Source organism: Diadema setosum, chromosome 4 (assembly GCF_964275005.1).
Source record: "Diadema setosum chromosome 4, eeDiaSeto1, whole genome shotgun sequence".
Classification (NCBI taxonomy): domain Eukaryota; kingdom Metazoa; phylum Echinodermata; class Echinoidea; order Diadematoida; family Diadematidae; genus Diadema; species Diadema setosum.
Window position 1 is genome coordinate 6,857,261 of NC_092688.1, and position 19,620 is coordinate 6,876,880.

A 19,620-nucleotide genomic window follows, 5' to 3' on the forward strand; every position below is an offset into this window, starting at 1 on the left:
GCTTGCAAGCATGCGGTATTGTAAAGGAATGACACTGCTACATTTCTGAGGTATGTGAGGCTCCTATGGCATCATCTTTGTTCAGTGTAATTTGTTTATGGTTTTTGAAAGTACTGTTTCACTGCTCAAGAACCACAATAAATTCTACAAATCTATACATGAAGCTGTTGATTTATGTACTACATGATGTGAAATTATGAAAATCGTCCGGAATGCCCCTTTAAAGCACTTCTTTGCACTTGTCGGACACATAAACATTGCAGGAGCTATGATGAAATAATCCCACATTACATGAAGTACAGGTATACATTGGTTGTTTAAGTTTGTACAGTGAACAGCGTATGTGGTTCAATGGTAAATCATCAAGAAGGCTTCCTGTGGAATCTCAAAACAGCTGCCTCAGTTATGCAATCATGACATCTTTTTCATGTTTTTTTTTTTTTTTTCATGTGCATCAAACAAAAATTGAACAGAAATTCAAATCAAAATATTTCCATACCAATCTGAAAGAGCATTTGACTTAGGCATTCATCATAGATAATATATCAGGATATTATGTTGACAATGATCACAAACAAGAAGATAAGGATAAGGATATGATAAGGATAGATTCTTTCCGATAAATGTAACATTAGTAATATACTAACACAAAAATCTGGAGTTACACAAAGGTAGCATCATCAGCTGCATTAAAGATGGCTCATTATGGTCTTTAAAGATCGTATTTAAGATAATTGCTTTTCTACTGGCATTTATATACTGCACTTTCTTCAGTTTTCATTTTGCCACGCTCAAGTACATGTATTATTGATTTTTGCTCAAATCTTATGCTATTGTTCTTTCCACAACAATGAAAAAAAAAAATGACTTTCTGAAGTGTTTGCTCCTTCAGATGAGGTACAGAGACACAAGTACTGTCTCAAATGCAGGCAGGTATATAGATACAACACAGTGTTTTATGTTAGGTGTGTTTTGTTTTAAGTGGCTTTCCCAAAACAAATAGTACATTAATTATCCCCACCAATTGGCAAATTGAGGATTCACTGGGTTGGGAGCGGGTACACTTCACATCGCCCACATGCTTCAAGTCACCCCATCATCAAGACAGCCCAGACCGCACCGTACACCTTGTTATCTCTTCGCAGCCGAGGATGAGCTCTGGCAATGGGGCGCCTGCGTGGGATGACCCTCGAGTGCTAAAGGACATGCATTCACGGCGCATACTTTTCCTCCACCCCATCACAAAACATGCTCGCTGCAGTAGAGCGGCTCTCTGCAGCTTAACAACCAGAGCAGCCACAGCTACTGCTACTGTTACTGTTACTGCTGACTACAGGCATTGAAAGCTTGCATGGGGAAAGTACTCTTGTCTTCAATGACTGACTGCACACATGTATTTGTAGGTAATCAAAGTTCCAAAGGACTTAAATATACCATGGATCAATTGAGTGGGTGACATTATTATTTTTATATGTACATCATTGCTTTATTGATCAACAATTAAATTAAATTATCATCTACTAATTCTTAGTACAATTTTGTAGTTTATAAGAGTACAATTAACATTGTACAATTTAATGTCAATACGCATACTTACTAGTATCATCTTAAATGCAAACATATCATGCTTAAACCACAAAGCAATCATTTTGCTGATGAGTGTTTTTTTGTTTGTTTTTTAATTAATTTATTTATTCTTTATTCCTGTTACAAAGATATTCATTTTCTTGTCATTCCATGTTTCTGAGCCAAGTCTGGGACACAGATGATGATTTCACACAGCACAATTTGGCATTACAGGTATACATGGCCTGTCAGTACTGAGGCATAGCAATCAACTTGAGATATTTCCCAGGTAAAGCATAGTCTGCATACACAGACCATTGATGGAAAACAATGAAATATAGGAAACAGTAGATTTATCAATGTGCTCAAAACACCTGTACTCTCTGATATCCGCTAAAAGCAACAGTCCTTCCATTATGAAGAAATATCCTCTCCCAGCCTCCTATACATGCACTATATTTTTATAGCTGGTACATAAAAATAGAGACAGGATCTGTTCCTGTACACGTTCAGTTTTGTTTGTTGGTGGCTGCGAGTATTGTTTGTTTTTTTCAAGTCACTTCTCCATACAAACATTTCCCACAAAGCTTCTTGCCAAATGATTATCACTGTGTGGTTCTGGACGCATGATTGAGTATCTTCACAATGAAGAATTCAAACAATGGTATGCGGTATGAGAATATCATTAACCTTCCGTTACATTCAATCATCAATAGGGCATTCATGCTCTTTAGGCATCCCTAATGCCACCATATGATGCAGATCTCACCTTTCTCTCTGAGGGACTTTCAAAACGGAAAGTGCCCCCTGCTTAATGAGTGTGCCAGGACAAGCACTAATGTCAGCTGCCACAACATCTTCATTTGGCTTGCTGCCAGGAGGCATTGCCCTCCAGACAAATTTCCATTCACATGATTGCTTTTTGCACACAACCATTCTTTCCTTTAATGCACTGTTTTGTTTTGTTTTGTTTCATTTTTTGGTGTATGATGACGGATGTGATTGTGTGGGTCGCCACAAGGTGTGAAGCTGCAGAGGCAACGGGTCTGAGGTATGCGAGACTATGCCGTGGATCCAGAGTTGGAGAATGGCAGTGAGTGTGCAGTGAGATGTACAGCCTAGAGGATAACATGCATTGAGCAGTGGAAGAAACAGCGATGACCCATTGGAGCAATTTGAGATGCGAAACTATACTGATGGTACACGCATTGCCTCAGCTACATTCCTCTGATATCAAATATCATTCTCTTTTTCATATATTCATTTCTGCTATGTGCATGTTCAGGGTTTATTCAATACTCCTACTGAATTGAAAATATTCCAGCACATGTACTCTATAAGCTGTTATTTTTGTGAGGGTTTAATTTTCGCAAATTTCTCGAATCACACATGGGCCGCAAATTTAACAACACGCAAAAATGCCACCATGCGCTACGGTAATAGTGCGCTTATGAAGATCTGTGCATCAATTCGCGAAAACAACATCTCGCAAAGATGTCTGTGATCCCCTCATTCGCGAAAATATCTGTACGCGAAAATAACAGCGTATACAGTACCCCAATATTCCTCTCAAATGTCTAATACAACAACAACAAAAAAAACACTATCATGGTATTTCAGTCAAAACACATGACTAGTCAGAGGCATCTTTGTCAAGTTTGCCCACAACAAAATGGACAATGGCTGCTACAAGCTACTCATTGATTTTGAAGCTAGATACTTTATGACTTGTAAAAATGAGAGAGATCCAGTTTTAAACATAGATCCTGAACAAACACAAGAGCAGTTTTTGTAAAGGGAGGGATATGCTACACAACACTCTTTATCAAAACATTGATCCAAAGAGAAATTAAACCACTGCCCATAAGTGAACAGGATTTGGTGACACTGAGAAGAATACACATAATCTGATTGATTGAATTAATTTCACATGGAACTTCCATGAAAGGAGAAAAAATGCAGGTATTTTTTGTTTGGGTTTGTTTGGGTTTTTTAAGATGCATGTGGTTAACTTTGTTTAATTACCATTGATGCTTCCTGGCAAAAGTCTATAATAGAATAGATTTTCAAAAGGACTTGACAGACAATAAATTTGGTTCACAGATTTTCTCAAAGCAACCAATAAGTATCATCTTTCGCAACGCCAGCAGTTGACCGACAATGACGAGAGGGGTGGGGCATGGGGGATATAGGGGGATGGGGAGGGGTGGAAATGGGTCATGAGGGTGGGAAGATACCAAGAGTGGAGAGAAGAAAGGAGTACGAGCAGGAAGCAGGAGCAGGAGCTAAGCTGAGGCGGAATGTTCTTGCCAGCGACCATGCCCTTTCGTTGGTCCAGCCATGCGAGATGGGCCAATTTATGTTCCTCGCCAGCCAGACCCGTTTAAGGTTCTTGGTCGGCACTCGCTCGCAACCTTCGGGGCAGTGGAGGAGCCCTGCATGCGTTAGCGAGAGCAGCGCATAGGTGTGTGTATCGGCACAGCCGCAAGCAACGATGGAATCAGCCATGTCATGCACAGCTAGAGCAGGGTGAAAGGGATACCCTTCACAACATAAATGGGTTACCTATAATTAGAACCGCAGAGGTGTGTGTCTTTTTTTTTTTTTAAGGGGATCCATCTAGCCAAGGGAGACATACATCTGAACGACGGTCTGTCATTCTCCACCTACTGGCTTGTCTGAGGTAAACTCACTCCCTTGCAAGCCAATCCAATCCAATAATCATCATGAGAGGGCAAACGACACAAGACGTTGATATTCACGAGCAAATTTCCTCCCTGCTACGAAATGGGAAATCACATCGTTCTGTCAGGTTCCTCTTGCTCTCTTTTGACAATGAAGGTGTTGTTAGAAGATAAAAAAAAAAAACCAATGACAGTTGAAGTTCCTCTCTTTATTATGTAGGCCTACCCTCCTCATACTGACCATGACTGAGTAGAGATGTCATCATATGACTTAGATTGAAATGACTCCTATAATACAAATGTATCTTGTGTTTTTTGACTGTCAATTTTCAATGAGCAAATACTTCCAAGATATCAAGAGTATCTCTGACACTTATCTAATTCATTTTTTTTTTTACAGTTCAGTTCTACAAAATCTCCCAGCATTCTGCATCCTTGTGCAAATTAACATCATTTCCCTGAAGAGACATAACATAGATTTATGAATCTCTTGATAAAAAAAACCCAATCTTTCATGTGATCAATGTAGGGCAGAGCCTTTGCACACTGCATTAAAATCTGCTACCCACAATACCTGCAAGCTGCATCACTTATTGTAGAGTTTAATTTGTCTTGTGCCTCAGCTACTTAAAAGCATGGTATTCAGCTGAACAGTCTATTTGATTTGTAAACAATCTTATCACAACCCTCAGAGAGGACTCAATACTTACACACAGTTTGTAATGCACAATAACCTGTATAGGGTAATTGCATCATTGCAATTACAGACAGTAAAGTGGCTCTTGGTTTATTTTTCTCTCTCTCAATTTCTAATCTATTCAATTGAGGTTAGGTTGCATGCCATTCAACACTGAGCATCCCAAGGAATGACCAAATCCTGATTAATGTTTTATAGCACTCAACTGGAAAAAAAAAAAGTTCCATCTGTTCTTTGTAAGCAATTTGCATTGACAAAGTTCACCATTATCAACATACTTTTTCACTGACTGGACATGCAAGTACAAAGTACAGTTCTGAGATTTGAAAGAAGCTATAGCTGGTTCTTTAATAAACAAACTTGTGCACATGAGAAATGTCAGTGCCATGCATAGAGATTAATCTAATGGACTACAACAAACACTTGATACAACAAAGAAGTTTCTTTCCTTTTAAACACTTGATACACATGTACCACTATTACTCAGACTATTCAACTGCTGCGTGGACTTGGCTTAGGTTTCTTGTTAAAATATAAAGGGTGTAGGTTGTAAAAGCTCCATAAAAGGGCAAGATTTACAAAGGAATTATTGTTCTGGTAAACAAGACTACATGACATAGAATCTTCAGCGTAGAGAAAGGTTATAGCTCAGGCTACATTCTACAGCACGCTCCATGTAAGTTGATGCCACTCTCTATTTTGAATTCCTTTCTAGACTCCCGGCTGAACACACGCACTTGACCATGACCCGAGGAAGGGGGGACAGTGCCTTGGACTGTAAACTAGATGCAATGCAAACAACTTCAGTTCGCCATTTTGCCTCTATGATGGTGGCAATGTTGATTCACATATTTCTTTTTTCAGTGAAAGCAGACGTCACATAAGATTTCCATGTGAAAGTGACAAATCTATATTTTGTGCGTCTCGTTATGGTTGTGTAGATTGGGCCTACTGAAGAAGACTAGTCAACACCTCCTGCCTGGTAAATAAGATTAGTCTTGTCTCGCCAGAGAATGCATAAATGCACCTCTTCCCTAGTTTGCAGGCACAAACCCTTGTTCGTGGTATTATGAGTCTGCATGTGCCAAGACTAATACACGCACCACTGCACTGCAGAAGCTACAACACAGGGCCTATGGGACAGTGCCAAAGTGGTGCATATAGTAGTCTTGGCGCAGACTCCTTTACGACCAACAAGGGTTTGTGTCTGCAAACTACCTCTTCCCCTCTCATTGCATCTCCCTGGTATTGATGCAAAGCGCCATGGTAACCAAGCTGCAAGGTATTATAAGATGCTGCATGACAGTATTGTATCTGGGTCTGGCTATATTGTTTTAGATACATTGTATTACTTCTCACACAAAAAAAGTAATGAAGAAATAACTAACAAAATAAATAGACAGATACACACACACACACACATGTCTGTATAAATATGTTAAAAATAACTACAGAAAAAAAATTAGGAATATTTTCATATAACTTGAATAAGGATATATGATAAGTATATGAATTAATAAGTATATGAATTAATATGAAAAACAAAAGCTAAACAAAAAAGACAAATCAAGACTACAGGATTGCAGGTAGGTATTATCTGATTTTATCACCCTTATCTACTTGACCTCTATGAGTAGAATTTCCCTGCTACATCATAACATGTCATGTTCTACAAATAGTCACTTCATTACATTACTCTGAACAGAGACCCTACTGTTACTCAATTTTTTTAAAATTGGAATGGTTCATTCCGTAAAAACTTGCAAAATCATAGCTCAAAGGCTAAAATACATTGCAATGATCCTACATCCTAAATTCAACACTGAATAACATGTGTCATAGCAGACTTAAGCTGTGATGCCCAAGTTCTTTTACACTGACTTGCATGAAAGCAACAAGTCTTTATAGACCTTTTATCTTTTTACCATGAGGAGATATGAAAGATATCAAGAACACAAACCATGTTTTTACCATATTTGGCATTCAAGGAAGGAATATTTACTTTTTATTCATTTTTTTTTTCTTTTTTCTCTTGAGTTGGACCAAGGGTCACTATATGAATCAAGATTGGGAGATATTCACACTGGGTTGGGACTACCATGGGACTACCAAGGATTTCCCTCAGCAATTGCACTGCACACATCTTTTAGTGTTCAGCTTGCAACATTGTCCCTCAATTTTGCCAAGATGTAAATCTATTTAATTTTTGGAACTAAGACAACAGATGTTTATACAGACAATATCACCAGGACACAACAAAAGAGGACATCGGAGTCAGACAAGTTCCTCTTGAATTTCCGGTAACATTTACCAGTAATGTAAAGTCTTCAGTTCAAACACTACTCATTAAATCCTCCCTGCATATTACCTCAGGATAACTAGTATTCTGAGTTTTAAATCACCCTCCCTGCATATTACCTCAGGATAACTAGTATTCTGAGTTTTAAATCACTTTTTCCAGCACAGTTGACTCAAAACTGCAGATGCAAATGTTGACATCGATTTCTCATTAGACTGCCTCGCCATGTGATTCCGTCAATTTTATTCAGTCTGAAGGAAGAAAGATAAACAAGACTAATAGCAATTATGTTCTCACCAGTTAACGACGATCATTTTATCTCGCTCTGCACTTGCAGCCTCGTTACATCTCCAACTGATGTATTATTCCTGTCTGCTATAGGCCGTAACGGTGTCAAACACCACAAAAGCAAAAGGTCCGGGGTAATTTCTGTGTACCAAGTTTACACAGGGACTCCCAAACAGGCTTCATACACCTGATAACATAAGTGGAGAGTGAACCTGGCTCACCATTTTGTGGTAAAACCCACTAGACACCATGCAAACATTTTATAGCTCTTCCATACCAAGGACTGAGTGTGCAAGACAATAAATATGCCATCCCTGAAATGTGTCTGAAATCTACAGGCTTTTGTCAAGTTTGCTTGCTCTAAAAACACCTGTTGAATAAAATGCCATGCACATGCACACAGGCACACAAACACACACACACACACACACACACACACACACACACACACACACACACACACACACACACACACACAACACATACACACATATGAAAAAACTGGTATGAATATTTCACACATTCTTCTTGTTCACTGACATCAATCCAACAGTGAAAAGCACCAAATTCAAAATGTCATTTTTCTGAATGCACATTTGATAGAAGTTTGACACGGGAAACACATGTTTCTCTTTCATTACATATCAGCATCATGCACGCCTATATGCAAACAATTCAAAGGCGGGTATGAACAAACATGAATACCATTCATGCATGATCGACTACAAATACCTCAGATTCCTGAGTAAACATTCCTTTCAATGTCACCCCCTTAACATGGATTGTTCACTCACACCTCCACACATTGTGGGCTACTAGCAAAAGTAGGTAAAGGTGTACAAGTTCCTTCCTCCTCCCTTACTACAAACATGACTTAAATCCTACTTCCCACCCCAACTTCAGTCATCGTAAGGCGTTTTCACATCAGCCTGGGGGGCGTTTCATCAACGAGTTCGTCGGAGGTTTTCACCGACGAATTTGCTATCAGCCAATCAGACGCAAGGATTTACACTGACAACTGTTAAAAGCTAATGAAATCCTTGGTCTGATTGGCTGATAGCAAATTTGTCGGTGAAATCTCTGACAAACTCGTTGATGAAACGCCCCCCTGATGTTTCGAAATAGCACGCTATTTTCTGACTTGGGGAATTAACCCGATCACGAAATAGCGCACTATTTGATATGTGAATACAAATTAGCGCGCGAATTGATCGAGAAAATTTCTCGAGTCCAACTCGGAAAATTTCCGAAATAGCAGGATAATTAATGCGAACTAGCGCGCTATTTGATAATGTTCGGGCTGATGTGAATAGGAAACGAAATACGTGTAGCACGCTAATTTGCGATGGCGAAAAATATCTCGACCTTGGATTTTTATCAGGCTGATGTGAAAATGCCTTTTCAATCACATGCCAATTCTAACTCCTGAATTACCAGCTGTCACATAACGTGCAGCACATCATTTCAGAATCAATACATGATTGCTTTTATGTACGGTTTAATTGCCAGAAGTTATGTGCAGCAGAGTGTCACATTTCAGTACACACTCCTTGAAATGTACACACACTGCATCTTCATGAAAGTCGGACATCAACAACCAATGCGCCTATTGAGGCATTGGTCCTGCAGGTTTCTGTAGTAAAAGCTATCGGGTATTACATACTGATACAAAGCAGATGTCTTGTGTGAACACATCAGGTGATCTTACAGCAGGTACCAATATTTCCTTCACAGACAAGAATCCATATTTTTTTCAATGGTTTGATAAAAAGAGAAACAAGAACACCTAGTACCCTTCAAGGAATCATAAACAAAATCTACATCATATCCACACAAAAAAAGACTGCATAACAAGTTTATAGTATGTCATATGAAGAAATAGAATTGTTAAAAGCAACTTAGTGTGATTGCCCTTATAATAGGGAGCTTTAGATTTTAGATGCGCGGACGTTCAAAGGGGAAAAAACATGGTCTGAGCGTGCGCAGTAGCGCACATCAAGTTACTGCGCACGCTCAGACCATGTTTTTTTCCCTTTGAACGTCCGCGTGTTTAAAATCTAAAAGCTCCCTAATAACCCACAAAAAGGAAATGTAACATACTGTATTGAAATATCCATCAAATTTTGGAGTCCAAATAAAAGCAACCTCTATTCCATTTCCTTTTGATAGACAGGACCTGTGTGTGGTAGTAGTTTTTGTTTGACGTTAATGGACTTTGCCCCTCATGTGCAGTTGAAATTGCAAACTGGGTTTAAAGGACAAGTTCACCTTCGTTAACATAAGGATTGAAAGAATGTAGCAATATTTGTAGAACACATCATTGAAAGTTTGAGGAAAATCTGACAATCCGTTCAAAAGTTATGAATTTTTGAAGTTTTTGTGCAGTCACTGCTGGATGAGAAGACTACTGCACTGTATGATGTCACATGCATACAACAATATAAGGAAAATATAAAGAGAATTTCACAAAATTTCATCTCTTGAAAAAAGTACACATTCCCTTGACTCGTTACTGACATATGTTATGGGTAATATTATTCCCATTGCCTTTAGAAAGAGGCAAGTCAAGTGCTCTTTTGATATGCGAAAAAAGTGAAAATATGTTGAATTTTCTTTACATTTTCTTTATACTGTTGTACTCATATGACATCACGAGCTTTAGTAGTCTCCTCATCCAGCGGTTCCAACACAAGACTTTAAAAATTTCATAACTTTTGCGTCGATTGTCCAATTTTCCTCAAACTTTCACTGATGTGTTCTACTAATATTGCTGCATTCTCTTAATCCTTATGTTTATGAAGGTGAACTTGTCCTTTAAACACAACAATGTAATTTACGCTAAGCAAGGAATAATTTGTGGCTTGGGTATTATCCTGCATTTTGTACTCTGTGATACCAGCAAGAGGATGAAAAATGTGAAAATACTTTCCTTACTTTTTTGTAAACATTGATTCATATAATCACTAGCAGACAATCAATAGCTATGAAAAAAAGCACTGCAAGTATTGTCTGAAATATTAGTTGAAGTAAGTACAGTATCAAAGGTTTTTCCAAATTTTTTCCACCTCAAGTTCATACAGAACTCCTACTTTATTTTTCTGCCTTCTCTATTACAATGACCGTTATCTGATCACTAGTTCAAGAAGCTAGAGAGATCCAAAGTCCACATTCACCACTAGCCCCTTGAACGCGAGATCTTATCATTGCCTTGCCAGGTCTCCTTGGAGCGCCCAGGCTGATAGTGTTTTTCCATTCACAAAATGATCTCCACTTTGTCTGGTAGGAAGTCAAATTAGGACAGAATGGTGACCCTTGAACTCTGTACTCCCCTGGATGAGTAGTGTGCACTACTGCTGGTGCGCACGTGTTTCGACACGACTACTGTACTACTACGAAGGTTAGACTAATGGTATGACTGGGTGTGTTACAGAGGCTCAGCCACAATTTCTCATTTGTTCTCCTTTCTCATTATGATTCTTACAAGTCACATTTATAAATGTAGCTCACTTGTGGTCCACTGAACTATGCTGAACAACATACAATGTAACAAGGACAGCCGATAATATGATTTTCATACACAATGCAAACTTCCAGGATAACCAAGAATCCAACTTTTTGATCTCAGATTCTCTAGAGTCTAGCAGTACAAGGTAAGATGCTGTCAAGGTTATGGCTAGAATGTTACAATCAGACAGCTTGGCCACTATAATCATGAGCACCAACCCTGTTAACCCTTTATGTGCCCATGCATTTTGCATCGCTTGCCCAGCCTTTTCATTAGCATTCACTTATACTCTAAACTTGACCTTGTTGTAAAGTTAGCAAGCACACTCAGATGTAGCAATGTGTCTCAGTCCAACAGGAATGTAATGGTGACACAATAAGGACTACATATGTATTAGGGGATAAGGTACAGTGTAATCTCTATTCAATGATAATTACAGCTTCCACATATCTGCGCTAGTTGTTGAAGAAAGCACTCCCGAGTGCGAGCCAATCGGTAAACAAAGTAGAGAAAGGGTTAATTAGCTACATATTAGAAACCCCAATTGGAAGGACACCGCTGGGTCTGTACTGATAATGTAGCCTAGGCGGATTTGTGAGAGAGATATCACAATGATCAATGCTTTACACTGCTTGTGCAACATTCACACATTTGACGAGATGCACGCATTAAGCTTTTTTGCTGTATGCAGGAGAGTGAATTTTTGGTGTTTTCAGCCTCATGCTGGCATATATGCATAATTAGCTTGAAATGAAATTTGCCGCAGTGATTTTGATATCACATTCAAACCTCATGCCTAATTTGATTGAGAATGATTTTCTGGTTGGTGGGGGTGGGGAATGAGGGTTCTAAAAGGAGGACTGCTTCCAATGGAGATCACTTCTTAACATGAATTTTCCTTCCTCTCGTGTCTTGTTTATCACAAATGTAGTGAAATGGGAAATCTAAAGATCATCACTTAAACCCTGTGATTAACACAAAATTAACATCTAGTCAAAACATTAAAGCATTAAATATCCTTTTTATATTTAGAACATTTTTTGAACATGACTATGGTGGTTTTGATTTACAGGATGGTAGCAAACAAAAGAAGAAAGATATGACACATGCCTACAGCTCTCAAGATGATGTCAACATCTTGCAGTCCACAAAGCGTTGATTTTTAGTTTCCTAAACAATACATGATATGAGCTGCATTAGCCTGTTCTACACTCTCTCCAGATAATGTTATTATCCAGCGGCAGTGGGAAGGATGTCACAAATTAGAGGTCAAGTCCGCTATGGGTCAGCGCCAGAGTGACCAGGGAAGTTGAGACTGAACCATCATGATCAGAGTGCCCATGTTTGCGACAATGCAAGACCCACCCTACCTAGCCATCTAACAGAGGCAGCATTTTGGCTATAAATGCTTTTCAATGTCCGTACATGAACTGCATTTTCTCTGACAATTACCTCTGCCAAGGGAGGAGGTTATGTTTATGTTACCGTTGGTTTTTCTCGTTTGTCCATGTGCAAAATAACTCAAAAAATTGTGAACAGATTTGGATGAAACTTCAGTAAACTTTTAGAATGACACAAGGAACATATGATTAGATTTTGGTAGTGATCCGGTAATTTCTCTGGATTTTATTAAGTATTTTCGATATTTTGGCAGGTAGGGTCAATGAACTTTGTAGTTTAAGCTGCACATTATTGGAGGTTTTCATATGCGCACGAAAATGTGTGCTCTAGTTTCTGCGTGGGTGAGGTGTACCGCGCAGCTAAGGGTTGATCAATACTACAGTACTAGTATTGGAAATTCGGGCAATTTTCAGCATGCACACGTATGGGTGGAAATCACTGATCTCTATGGAAGAACAATTTTGATCAGTGGAGGAAATTAGCATCTTGGCAGAGGTCTGCGCTCTCCGAATGCTTCTCTAGTTTCAAATGTCTCCTGTGCAAATTAGAGCAGGGCCCGGTAAGAGATATCTTCCCAAAAAGCATAAAGAGTTATCGGCACTTCACAGATGCATTTGTGACCCGCTACAAGAAAATGATCCAAAAGTCGGGCGAGGTTGATTATGTGAAAATTGCATGATATAATCCCCTTATCTTTCTGCTTTAAATTGATATATAACACATTTTATAAAAATAATCGGCTGCGGAGATATCGATGTTTAAAAGAGAGCATGTCGAGACGTCTGGAAAAGCACTGTTTCGAGAAAAGCGCCCTAAAAGTCTTCCTTTCGACGCAATCACGATCAAGGGACACGCAAGTCAGTTTTCACCTCTGGACAATAGAAGGTAGGCCCTAGCAACCCCCGAAGAGTTCATTCAAGCACATCAGTGTCGGCGGTCTCCTCACCAACCAATCAGTGACCAGGATGTGAGAAGCGGCTGAGCATAGCGCACCCCGCCCGCACGTGCACCAGTCGACTGGGCCGTGTGCGAGCTTCACGCTTCGGTTAGCAGCAAGCAGCAAACTGACCAATGAGATCACTCTGGTCGTTGTTAGGGGCGGAACCCATCTGTGGCGCTCAATCCAAATTTCGAACCAGTGTCTGCTTCGTTGAAATGCCAAAAAACATGGCTCAGAAAAACGCTATTTTTTTATATTTCCTTTGATCATTTTGCTTCAAAATTTCGACAGATGATAGAAGACATGTTAGACTCCAATAATACATCAAAATCAGAAAATCGTAAGTTTTGAACAATTTTAATGCTCTGACTTCAAACTCTATTTTCACGGCTTCGACAGTGCGCGACTTTAGGACCTTTTTGTTGTAGCGGGTCACATTTATCTCAGTGTTGCTTTCTGAAAATGCATTGAGACCCCTAATACAAATTAAGCAGTGATTGAGCACGTATGTGGGGTCGTCATAGGCGCTTCATCGCCGTACGTAGAGCGCGGCCATTGTGCAATCCGTCGAGAGAGGGCTCACTTCAGCATTTACATTAAAAATACTTTGATTCGGTCTCCGTTCGAAACTACTCACTAACGGAAGATGATGACTCAATATCTGACGTCATTAAAAAAGTTCAGAGTGGTTATCAAACATATTAAAACTAAATTCCAGAGGAGCAACACATACACGATCTCTCACAACAAATCAGAACGTTCCTAGCTGAACATTCACTTCACAATGCTCGATATTTTAACCATGTGTCGCTAACATGCATGAGTCGGTCCCATGGGACACACAGACAGGATCGTAATTAGCATCAGATTTCAACACATTTTCTTGACTTTTTCATATCTTAAGTTGCAATTTCTTGTGAAATGCGATCGTCTTTTTGACATCATTTAGGACATTTCTGACAATTATCTGTGGTTTCTGTTCATCCTACAGTTTTTTTGTTAATCATTTATGCCCCTTGCATTTGACCTTGTGTTACTGCTCAGAGCTATCGATTCACGCTTACGGCAAATCCAATAGATGGTCACCGCGCGCGGGCTCTGCTTCACACGCCCCACACGGGTTGTGCAGATTCATGCGGGCCCGCGGGGTAGCGGAGCGGGGCTGGGCGCGGCCGGGCCGGGCCGGGCGCGGGCAGGCAGAGCCGGGGAGGATGGATCAAAGGAGTGTGTCAATATTCGTTACACTACTTCCTATATTGTGCTACTGCCGTCACAAGCTTACAATCAATCAAACTTCCTTCAATTAAAAAAGACTGGATTGCACATGACACTATACAAGACTGCACAACTCTGTACTCTGCAAGTGAAATCTACTTTGAAATCATAACTTCATTATTGCCATGCTGTTATCATTGTCATCACAATACAAGTGATATGTAGGTACCACTACCATCACTATCAAATTGAGACTGCAGAAAATTTACAGGAAAGCAGAAAATACTGGTAGCTGTCATTTGATTAATTTGTTTATCAATAGATACAGTGCAATATAATTTCATCTGGCAAAGGAGTATACCTAGTTCAAATTATTTGTTTGTTGCTGCACATTATATTGTACATACATCTCAACAACTATGAACAGTTGAGTATGCTACAGATGTCATGTCATTTGATCCCATTGATTCTATGATTGTGTGGCAGAAGTATCTCAACAACGTATGAACAGTTGACTATGCTACAAATATCATGAATGTCATTTGAACCCATTGATTCTGTGATTGTTTGTGTGGTAGTAGTATCTCAACAACTTTTTACAGTTGGCTATGCTACAAATATCATGAATATGTCATTTTAACCAATTGATTCCGTGATTGTTTGTGTGTGGTAGTAATATCTCAACAACTTATGAACAGTTGACTATGCTACAAATATCATTTGAACCCATTGACTGTGATTGTTTGTGTGGTAGTAGCTTGCTAGAAGCAACTTTTGTTCAACACTGGGTACCCCACTATTTTCCTACCCCTATATAATATAGTGAACACCATCACCTTTCATTACTTTGGTCGCTGAATAAAAAGAAAAAAAAAACTTGACCAACTTTCATTGCATTAACTGCATGGTTTTGCAGCGCGAAAATCTGTACTTTCAACAAAGAACCAGGAAATTACATCTCTCTGAGCAACACTGATAAAAAAGTATCTTTGATGAGCATGCACTGGATGGAAAGTCAATACATCACTATAGCAGTAGCTAATACCAGTACTTTTTCAGGTCACGTCACATTACTATTGTGCATTTTGTCAAATTCATCAACAAAGATACAAAGTAAACAACCGCCGCATGCACTGTCACTTTAGACACAGATTATCACGTAACGTATCATGTCTATTTGATATAGAAATTATGTACCAGGTACTTTTTTTTTTATTTCATTTTTGGCACATGATATGCACCATGTATGGCAAGTATATTATTAGACATGTGTTGCAAATTGCCCGTAGCAACCTACACGTAGATCTATCAGCGTTGTTAGGGTCTAGTAGATATATTATTATCAAAATAAATACTATTACTAGTTTATATACAGACTACACTCAATATAAGACAAGATATTGCAAAGCCAATGTGTAAATGCACGAATTAAAACCATAGGTTTGATATGTAGGGCGACTATTTTATTACTGATGATCCGATTTAAATTACGTCTAGACCTATAACAACGACAGACTGCTGTCTGACTAAAATGTAGCGATTGTCAGATTGTTAGCACTCTAGCTGGCTACACATAGGAACATAGTCCTTTCTGGTCTATTTTTAATAATAAAAACTTATTGACCAATGAACCATGCAGTACAACATGCATTCTGCATGCAAACTAGCCTATAAACCAGCAAAATAGCACGACATAATGCAGCGGCCACAGGCATGCGCCAACTCCCAAAATGCACGTTCACGCATCGAACAATAGACGACGTGGGACCAAATCGCTGCGCCTACGCACAAGGGGGAAGCGCGAGCGCCACACCGATAGAAATAAAATTCTGCGGCTATTTTGTCAGGAAAGAATGTAATATTTTTTCCGCCAAAGAGAAAAAATGCAATACCAAGGGCAGTCTACTTGATCGTTATAACAGAAACAATAACTTGACACGAGATCATGAATATATCACCTCAATATAATAAAAATCTGACGCTGGCAACGCAACAGGTCATATTTCAGTAGCCTTAGGGTTCACGAAACCTTATTATACCCCTAAATCGGGAGGATGGGTCAATGAGCAAAAAACTGTAGGATGGAAGCCGACTGCATGAAACAGGTAGACATGACCTCTTTCACTCAAATTTAAAAGGAATAGATACAAAAAATTGTCAAAAAATTATTATTGACATGTTATTGATAGGTCATAAATAATTTGCATAAACTCATATTTAATGCATAAAATTAGGGTTACGAAAATGTACACTTATATGGAAATTTTATTAAGATCTTGCAACTACGAATGTAGTGTTTTGAACATATGAATATGCATGAAGTGAGGAGACCTATACTTTCCACCCTTATTCTGTTTTTATTTTTCCAATGGCCATTCAAAACAGGGGTAATTAAAAATGCAGAGCTCATCAGCGACGAATTGTTCATGTTGTCAAGTTCGATTACGTCATAATCAATATGGCGACGTACGTATATGCGCGCACCCTGAATACGTGTGAGGCTTTCAGCAAAGATGGGAAATTTAATAATGATGAAAAAAAAAATCACATTCTGGCAGTCTGAATACCTGTATATCATGAGGGCAGAAAAGATAGAATGATACAAAGTCATTTCTTTAATTGTTGATACGTAACTTCCACTTTATATAATGTATATAAATGAACATAACTCTTTGGCAGTTTTAGGCAGATAATTGGAATGCACTTCACTGTTTTTGTTGTTTTTCTAAACAAAAATTAGTAACACTCAGTAAAAACATTCATAGAAATAGAATCTGAGACATAAGACTCGTTACTTGACAAAGACAGCTTAGAACAGAAGTGAGGAGAATGCCACAGTGGCCCATGTTATAATGCCTCTCTTACATCAAAAGTGCTGCACTGTTGTCGGTACCTAATTTCACAACTTTTTGAATAATTTGCAGCATTTGCATGATTCATGCTTACTTTCATTACAAATATAATTTTCTTTTCTGTGTCTCTCTCACTATGATATATTCTCTCTTCAAAACATTAAGGAATTATATTTTCAACAGGTGTCAGAGATTACCACTACACTGGACACCTGAAAAGTCGCACTTCAACACTCACCTTTCATTGGTTCCAAGAGGGGGCATGGCACTGGAGCCATGGGCCTTTTCCTCCAGGAGCACGGACGATGCCCAGTCCACAGACTGAATCTTTGGAAGGTCATTGCTCTTCTTGTTTCCCTTTTTTGAGGACGATGACCCTTTCCCACCGGTCGTCGCCGATCCCTTGCCACCTGTCGTCGCCGACCCCTTGCCATTGGTCTGGTTGGACTGCTTGCCCTTCTTTCCGGACTTGGCATTGGTAGAGGATGATTTGATGGATGTCTGATTGTCTAGCACATTACCGTTTGCTATCGACGCATTGGTGGTTGACAGGTTTGTCGACTTACGGATTGCATTGTCCAGGGGAGGGGGTGAGGATTGGAGGGTTTGCTGTTTCGTTGGGATGCAGGCTTCCTGAACCGGCTGGGGCTTTGCACAGACTACGCTTTCTTGGACAGGGGTGGGAACGCTCTCGTCCACAGTTTGCAGGTCATCCACAATGTGTTCATTTGATACATTCAGCGAGGACCCAGATGATGCGTTCGTGTCCATACTGCACTCCAACATGAACTCATCAACTACATTTGCTATGGTGTCCTCAACGGGTCTGTCTCTTTCTATATTGTCATTTTCATTATTCATTGTTTCTCTCGTTTCCTCGTCAGCGTGATTCAATTTCTCTAAAACCTTCTCAATGGTTTCAATGTCCGGGGTGCAGCTTTTCGTGCAGGAGCTGCTTTCGTCACACTCGCATTTCTTATCATCCCTCTGCGCAAGATTTCTTGCTGCCGTCTCCTGTTCAGCTTCCTGCTTCAGTCTGTCCTCGATGGCCTGCGTCCCCTTGCCGACATTCTCCACAACCACCGCCTCTCTATCTTCCTCCAGCTCTGCCTTCATCTTTGCCCGCTTCATGTTGTTCCGCGTATAGAGGTAGTAGCCGGCCAGGCCCGCTGCTGTTAGCGCGGTGCCGCAAGCGACCGCCTTGGCGTAGCGCAGCTGAGCCATGTTGGCGGTGGACTTTCTTGACTTGCAGCACAATCTCTCCAGAGCGCTGGCTCACAAACCAAATATCAGCTTCCCCGTCGATGTCTCATTAATATCGCACAACTCATAAAAAATTGTGCGGGGTACCGCGTGTGATGCTGAAGCGTGTTAAATCACAAATCTGTTCCCGACTGTCACATTGATGCGTGTAACACAAGGAGGACAGCTGGGTTGAGTCGGGTGCCACCTCCGGCTATCACAATGGCTGTTTGCTCTGTAGTAGGTAGCAATCGGTGTGTGGGGTCACCAGCACGCAGTGTAAATTTACAGGGTCAAACTTCAGGCTTTCATCAGAGCTGCTGAGAATAGCAGACCATTGTTCAAACGGTGGGCTGTGTCTGATGTAATCCCCTTCTGTAGATGATGGTAGATGAGGTTCCTATAAAAGGAGTGGAAAATACACGGAAAATATTATGCAAGTCCTATATGTGTCTGCATCAGAGCCAGCAATACAAATTCTAATTCAACAAAAGCAAACCTTATGCAATTAACATATTTGCAAAAGTGTTTAAAACATGCCTGATATTTGAGTCAATTAAAACAATTTTCCGCATAAAACTGTTACAGTAGTAAAGAGTCATTATGCACTCTTGGGCAAGTTTGTTATAGTAATGTCTAAAAAGATTTTTTTATTTAAGAAACTATGTGTAAAACCAATAAATCAACATAAATATCATTTCAAAATTGATCTTTCTTTCCTTTATGGATTCAGGACAATATGTTTTGATGAGATATTCATCATACAATAATGTGGTACATGTACCTTGCTTATATTAACAATGGATTCATTAGAGATGACAAAAGTAGCATGCAAACACTATCAATTTACAAAAAAAAAAAAAAACAGCAATAACAACATCTTTGGACAAACAAAGAAATTTCAAATATCCTGCCTGTGCAAGTGTGTAAG

The 19,620-nt window shown here is 39.5% G+C and overlaps 1 protein-coding gene across 1 annotated transcript in view; it reads right to left on the minus strand.

The window, feature by feature from the left end:
- LOC140226809 (uncharacterized) overlaps window positions 1-18,752 on the minus strand; it is a 30,769-nt gene extending 12,017 nt beyond the window's left edge. Inside the window, exon 1 of the mRNA XM_072307233.1 lies at window positions 17,686-18,752. Within this exon, the coding sequence (XP_072163334.1) occupies window positions 17,686-18,671 (986 nt within the window). The 5' untranslated portion in view covers window positions 18,672-18,752. The remainder of the gene's footprint in view (window positions 1-17,685) is intronic.
- Window positions 18,753-19,620: the final 868 nt, after the last annotated feature.